General features: G+C 38.6%; 1 protein-coding gene across 1 annotated transcript; it reads left to right on the forward strand.

Annotated features, from left to right (window-relative positions):
* The first annotated feature begins 1,078 nt into the window (after nt 1–1,078).
* Nucleotides 1,079–6,506, forward strand: LOC120317394 (proteinase-activated receptor 1-like). Its single transcript, XM_039363979.1, has 2 exons — nt 1,079–1,139; nt 5,326–6,506. The coding sequence occupies exons 1-2, from the start codon at nt 1,079–1,081 to the stop codon at nt 6,429–6,431; spliced, it is 1,167 nt and encodes a 388-aa protein (XP_039219913.1). The 3' UTR covers nt 6,432–6,506.
* Nucleotides 6,507–7,517: the final 1,011 nt, after the last annotated feature.

The following is a 7,517-nucleotide window of genomic DNA, read 5'->3' on the forward strand; positions in this document are numbered from 1 at the left end:
TATGGCCAGCACAAATTACTTAGCTTCTCCACCAACAGATCAGCTGTTCCTGATTTTTTTTCCAACCAAAGTTCAGCAACAAAAAAGACACCCCTCCTGGATTTCAAAGGATGGCATTCTTGAAATCCAAACCTATAGGATGGGCACAAACAATTGGAGAAAGTTGGTCCACAAATATCCAGCCTTACACGATGTAAAGTTTTGTATATAATGTTTGGAACCTTAAGTTGCACCTGGAAGTCCACTGGTAACAGAGCTGTTATAGAGACATACTGAGGCATTCTGGACTAGTTATTAACTCCCCAAGGGTAGGCACAGGGCTAATGTACGTATAAAGTGACTACAGGATTAATCTCGGGAAAGGTCCAGGTACTAGTCTAGGAAGGGATGCATTTGATATATAAGACAAATATGTGAAAAAGTTTTCCTGACGAGAGCTATCAACTGTCTCTCTCTGAGTCCAGAAAAGAGCTCAGATTGTGTACCTGTTCCATTTAGAAAAGAAAAGTGTAATTCCCTCTGGAGTCCAAGTTGGCAAATTACAAAATCTAATGAGCCATGGGCCCACAGCCCCCTAAATCTTGCTAAGGTTGAGTTTAAGCCAGTTTTCTTCACATGCAGACTATAATAATCTTCAGGCACTGTGACAGAATCTTGATAGCATCACTTGGCTGCTTCCACGTGAGTTTATTCAGCAGCTTCATGTATCAGGGGTGTCAAACTGGTGGCCTGAGGGCTATATGCATCACACACAGGCCACACCCACCCCAGCTCCACAAAGGCAAAAAAGTCACAATACGTCACATGACATGATCGAGTTTGACACCCGTGATGCAGATGTTAAAAAGAAGGAATACCATCAAACTCTGAGAAATCTCACAGACCAGGAGTCTCAGGTTTAATGTTCCCTACTTTGCCAACCCCGACTGGGATCAACCATGGACAACCTTCACAATACCTTTTCCATGCTTTCAGTCCCTGTAGCTGGTTCAGAGGTAGATCATAAAATCTTAGTATAAAGATAACAGGGATAGTAGCTCCTTTCATTGTCATTGACTGATATTGATTAAATGCCATCATGTTGATGACCTTCCTTAGAGACAACACAGATATTCTCTTAGAGATAGCTCCTTCACAGGGTACTAACCTGGTCAAGTTTCATCTGGCTTTCTTCAATGGCTTCAGTGCAATATTTTTTAAAGAATATACCCCTTTCAGGCAGAGACAAGATATGCAAAAAGAGACCAGCAGCTTCCTAATTATTTCTAATTATCCAGCAAAAATTGCAAGATATACTAAAACAATGCAGAAACTGTCCTTTTCTAACTTAAACATGAAAATTACTTAGATCAGCTCTTACTTTTCTAGTCCCAAATACTTTTTTGTAGTCCCACATTTGCCATAACAGTGAAAAATGATAATTGACTTGCCCTTGTGGGGCAATATATATTTGTTGCCCCACTGCGTACAGTATTCTAATGGGGTATCAGGAGGATCAGTACAACCAACTGGAATATATGGTTGCTCCTGGGTAATAGTCCCTCACTGGTGACATGCATGGATGGGACAGGGTTGCAGCTTTCTGACCATGCTATGAGTTAGCTGAGATAGCAAAAGTGGAGCGGCATGGCCAGGTGTAATGCCACAGAGGTAGATAGCCACAAATTTTTAAAAAATAAAACAAAAAAGGAGCATTAGATATTGCTTCCTATTTTTAAAATAATCAAATAGATGACTATTTCCTCCAAATCTTAACTTGGCACTCATTCCTTCATTGTAAAAAAAGATCTTAAAGCATTCCAATCATGCATAATTCGAAAGTTAAGTTTGACCCAAGATTGTCTTCAGAGTTGGTCATGAGCTGTTTTGAGAGGACATTATGACATTCCTTTAGCACAGTGTTTCTCAACCTTGACAATTTTAAGGCATGTGGACTTCAACTCCCAGAATTCCACAGCCAGCAAAGTTGGCTGATGTTGAAGTCCACATGCCTTAAAATTGTCAAGATTGAGAAACACTGCTTTAGCATAAGGAAGTTAATACTTGTGAATAACCACATTAAGGAAGCTGAAAGAACAAAGCCCAAAGCAATTTTTGATGGACACATCATTCCTATTTCCAACTGGAAACTGTTTTCTTCAAGTGCAGATTAGTGATCTGATGTCTTGTTTTTCAACTCTATTCTGCTATTGTTATGTACAAATAGAGTTAAGGTTGGATTTACCAAAGGATTTCTCCCTTTGGGACCATCCATGCTAATTACTCACTGTATTATTTCCAGTAGCTCTGGAATATTCTGTATAAATATAGAAATACACAATTAATATAAATTGTCACCTATTTATGTTTTTGTCTCTCTCTGCTTTGGCCTGCCTTAAAACCCATGTTCCAGGGTTCCAGTTAACTGCTTTGATGTTTGTGAAGTTTAAGAAATCAACATCAAACTATATATTTCACTAGCTAAACTGACTGTTTGCACTTCCTCTGGACTGGCCTAGGGATTTATATATCAGGTACAAACAAAACTAGGATTTATCCATACTGATTTTCCAGCTATCAACTTTAATAATCACAGAGACAAATGAAGTTATAAAATTCATGGTCTGACTTTCAAGTAATTGTCAGAGTCCCTATACAGAAGTGAATTTTCAACATTGCATACAATAGTATCGGTAACAACTCTTAGAAGCAGCAGAAAAATCTGAGAAGTCCTTCCTAAGGTTATTTATTTAAATTTAGACTCAATTTTGAGTTATGAAGCTGCTTCAAAAATTTTAGAAATTGAACTTCTTGAAGAATTGCACAGTTCATGAGATTAATACAGAATGAACGTGATACTGTATATTGGTTGTATTTAGAATGAAAAATACTTTTTCATCAATGAAACTATTGGTTAGTTTTAGACATAAATCTTCCAATTTCAAGTTCCAGTGATGAGAAATAAAACAAAACATTTAGTCTGCTGAAAAGATACGATAAGTGAGTTCTGTTGATTAAAGAAACTTAATTGCTACTTTCTCTCCATTTTTTCCTGGGCCATTCTTCATTTACCACCACAATAAATGCATCTGTGCCCATAACATCTACTATAATGTGTTTTTCAGAAACAATTTGCTGTTAGGAAGCACTTTTTGAGGACAAAAATCAAAGCTCAAGGGATAAAATCATTGGAGCTTTCCCATTATTACAACTCATTATTCTCTTGAAAAATAATTTAAAGGCAGAAAAGAAATGAGCCGGGTTGCCTGAGAGTGCCCATAAGAGGCTTTTTGGACCAGCCCAAGAGAGAAATTATCTCACCGTTTCTTCTTTCTTATGCTGCCCTTTGACTTCATGGATTGAAATGGTTTCAGATGTGACGCCCTGCTGCCTTAAGCAAACCTTTGGATCCCAACAGAATGAAGAGTCAAATTATGTATCCATTAAACCTAAATCAGAGAGAAAAGGAAGGTGGTTTTTGAAATGTCACTTATTTATAGTTTGCACTGAGAAACCTAGTAGTAGGTTAGCAGCTTTTCCAAAGAAGAAATGGACTCTTCTATGAAGATGCTGTTTTCTCTTTTCTTCATACTCTGCGTGATATTTGCTACTGTGAAAACAAATAGTAAGTATATGTCACTGGAATTAGTCACTTTTAATTCAGCTGTTTTTACACAAGGTAAAAGGGGAAAATTGCAAAATATTCATTACAATGTTTCAGTTTGCTTTAATCTTTAATATTGGATTTCAATGGAGAGGAAATGCCTGCGCTTCTGAGAATTTTCTTGTAAAGAGGCACCCTATTTGCATTGAGGGTTTTTTGGGTGGTTGCTGGTGTGATTGTCATTGTTACTGTTGCTGAACAATGTAGCTCATAATGCTCCCCCAGCTCAATTCTATACCTCCTTTAGAATCTGAAGATTTAGAATGTGAAGTGTCCCAATTATAATAGGCAAAACTAAAGTTAAAAAGTATAGCAACTTTAATTGGCTCGGGATGGATAAATTTAAGAATCTAAATCCGTATATTCTGATCTAGACATTGTAGGAGAAGATCCATGTTAGTCTATAGTAACCAAAACCCAGAAGGAACCTGGTGGCACATTTTCAGATTCAGATATTTTATTAAAAGGCATGCACTTTTCTGATGGCCAACTTCTCCCAGTATAGAACTGCAGGAGAGCAGCACTGACTCCCATCACTAACTCCCATTTGTTTTGATATAGACAAGGTCCTTTCACAGTCCAGCAATACTATACATTTGATGAAGAATGCTGCAATTCATCAGAGCTTGTGCTTCTTAAGAAGATGTGATAGGCAGAAGCAATGCTACCAGAGTACAGAGAAGAGCAACAAAGATGATTAGGGGACTGGAGGCTAAAGCATATAAGGAATGTCTGCTGGAATTGGGTATGTCTAGTTTAATGAAGAGAAGGACGAGGGGGGACATGATAGCAGTATTCCAATATCTCAGGAGCTGCCACAAAGAAGAGGGAGTCAAGCTATTTTCCAAAGCACCTGAAGGCAGGACAAGAAGCAACAGATGGAAATTAATCAAGAAGAGAAGCAACCTAGAACTAAGGAGAAACTTCCTGACAGTTAGAACAATTAACCAGTGGAACAACCTGCTTCCAGAAGCCGTGAATGCTCCAACACTGGAAGTTTTTAAGCCATTTGTCTGAAATGGTATAGGGTTTCCTGCCTGAGTCGGGGATTGGACTAGATGACCTCCAAGGTCCCTTCCAACTTTTATTATTATTATTATTATTATTATTATTATTATTATTATTATTATTATTAGTCCTGATTATATTCTACTCTGTGACTTATTGCATACCAGTGGTCCTCGTTAACAACCATAACTGGGACAACTCCATTGCTAAGTGACACAATTGTTAAACAAGACAACATGTGACCAAGTTGAACATGCAACCTCATTTCTGCCACGGTTGTCACGGTTGTTGATTCACCCATGGTCACTAAATAGGACATCACATGACTATGAGTTGTGATTTATTTCTGGTTTCTCCATTGACCCTGTTTATTGGAAGCTGACTGTGCAGTGCACTAATGGCAATTGCATGACTGTAGGTTGCTCTAATAGTTGTAAAATCCCACTAGTTGCAACCACGGGGATGCTGTGATGGTTGTAAATGTGAGGCCCAGTCACAAGGTTTCTTTTTCAATGCTGGCATAACTTCAAAAGGTCACTAAACAGAGCAGTTGTTAAGCAAGTACTTCTTGTAGTGTATTTTGATGAAAAGAGTTATATGAAACGTTGCCAGGCCACTTGTGCAGTGTTTATATATTTCATTTGTATATTGCTTTTTATTTTTTTCCCACCCAGATTCATCGGATCAAATTATTCTTTTATCTAAGCCTAGGAAATGTTTGCCAGCTTTAATCAATTCTACAAATGGGAATCTGCCAGACATCCACAATAAAGGAGGAAGTCCTGCTCTCTTTTCAGATGATGTTGAAACATATCTCACTAATCCATGGCTGACCCAGTTTCTCCCTGCAGTCGAGATTCTTGTGTTTGTTCTGGGTGTTCCCTTAAATGTTTTGGCTATTCATATTTTTGTGATGAAGACAAAGCTTTGGAAGCCAGCTGTGGTGTATATGATCAACCTGGCTTTTGCAGATCTGATTGTGCTGAGCATTCTGCCTCTTAAAATTGCATACCTCTTTAGGGGACACAACTGGGTCTTTGGGTCTACTATGTGTCAACTGGCCACTTCTACTTTCATCTGCAACATGTACAGCTCCATTCTGCTGATGACAGGGATCAGCATTGATCGTTTCTTCGCTTTGGTTTGCCCCATGAAGTCTCTGTCCTGGCGCACAGCAAGACGTGCCTCTATGGTCTGTTTTGCCATCTGGCTACTTGCCATAGTGGGGGCAAGCCCATTGATGGTCTTTGATCTCACGCTGTGGGTACCTCAGATGAACATTACAACTTGCTTTGAGGCGCAAAACATTTCTGTTTCTGTGGAATTCTTCAGTTATTACTTATTTGCTTTGTCTACTTTCTTCTTTTTTATCCCTTTACTAATCTCTACCGCTTGTTATATATGTATTATAAGGAAACTTTTTTTGTCTAACTTTATAGTACAGTCAGGGAGGAAGAGACGGGCGATCTTCTTGTCCAGCATTGTCTTGTGCACCTTCTTTCTTTGTTTTGGTCCAGCCAATATCCTGCTATTAATACAACCCTTCTTTCCATATGAACAGCTTCAGAGCATCTTTTTTGCCCACATGCTCAGCCTTTTCCTGAGTGTCCTTAACTGTTGCCTCGACCCCTTAATCTACTATTACGCCTCCTCAGAATGTCAGAGGCAGGTCTGGAATCTTTTGTGCCCCAGAAAGCTGCTTCTGGATGGAAAAGGTAGTCAAACAAGCTGCAGCACTGCACCCTCTCCCAAAGGCTTAGACCCTTCGTTTCCCATTTAGTTTTTTATTGCAGTATCTACATAATGCATGGATTTATAATATTCCAAGTGTGAATCTAAATGTTCAATGTCCTATACAGGGAGTCCTCAACTTATGACCACAAAATTTCTGTTGCTAAGCAAGACGGTTGTTAAGGTAATTTTGTCCCACTTTATGACCTTTCTTGCCACAGTTGTTAAATAATCACTGCAGTTGTTAAGTTAGTAACATGCTTGTTAAGTGAATCTGGCTTCCCTTTTGACTTTGCTTGTCAGACAATCACAAAAGGTGATCATATTTCCTGAAACAATGCAACCGTCATAAATATGTGCAAGTTTCCAAGTGTCCAAATTTTGATCATGTGACCATGGGGATGATGCAATGGTCGAAGGTGTGAAAAATGATCATGTCACTTTTTCAGTGCTGTTGTAACTTTGAACGGTCATGAAATGAACGGTTGTAAGTCGAGGAGTACCTGTATAGCAGGAATATCCTCAGCATAGTTAAAAAAGTCAAGATGGGGACCACGACTGCATAATTGAAGCTCTGCCTCTTTTTTGTATGTGTTGTTTGTGTAGTTGTGAATATGAGTTCAGCTAAGTTATTTCAAATACCCATCCAACTTAATAGCAAATTAGCTTACTTGCCAAAGGCATTTATACACATTTTCATAAAAACACATTAGTCCTTTTCAGTGTAAATAACAGTATACAGAATACAGAAAATGAGTAAGACATAGTAGGCAAAAAAAGCACTATAGAGGAAGGAAATAGAGAAATTTAGTTTAATGCAACACCATTCACTCAAAGGCACCTTGGCTGTCTTCCTTTGCAAGCTATTGCATCACATCCATACACTGCTTCTTTCCATACCTTTTGATGCTTTCACCTCTGTCTCTTTCAGCATCTTTAATCAGAATACAGCTGAAAGAGATCTTGGAGGTCTTCTAGTAGTCCAACATCCCCCCCCTCAAGCAGGAGACCCTATACCATTTCAGACAAGTGGCTGTCCTGTCTTTTCTTAATAACCTTGAGTGATGAAGCACCCACAACTTCTGAAAGCAAGCTGTTTCACTAGTTAATTGTTCTCTTCTCACTGTTAGAAAGA

Source organism: Crotalus tigris, unplaced genomic scaffold, assembly GCF_016545835.1.
Source record: "Crotalus tigris isolate CLP2741 ecotype Arizona unplaced genomic scaffold, ASM1654583v1 scf7180000019642.961951, whole genome shotgun sequence".
Taxonomy (NCBI): Eukaryota; Metazoa; Chordata; class Lepidosauria; order Squamata; family Viperidae; genus Crotalus; species Crotalus tigris.

What these genes read in the sequence shown, in the direction of transcription:
- LOC120317394 (XM_039363979.1), top strand. Translation starts at nt 1,079, where the DNA reads ATGTTGATGACCTTCCTTAGAGACAACACAGATATTCTCTTAGAGATA. An exon ending in AGAGATAGCTCCTTCACAGG is followed by an intron (nt 1,140 to 5,325) that starts GTACTAACCTGG and finishes TTTCCCACCCAG; the next exon opens with ATTCATCGGATCAAATTATT.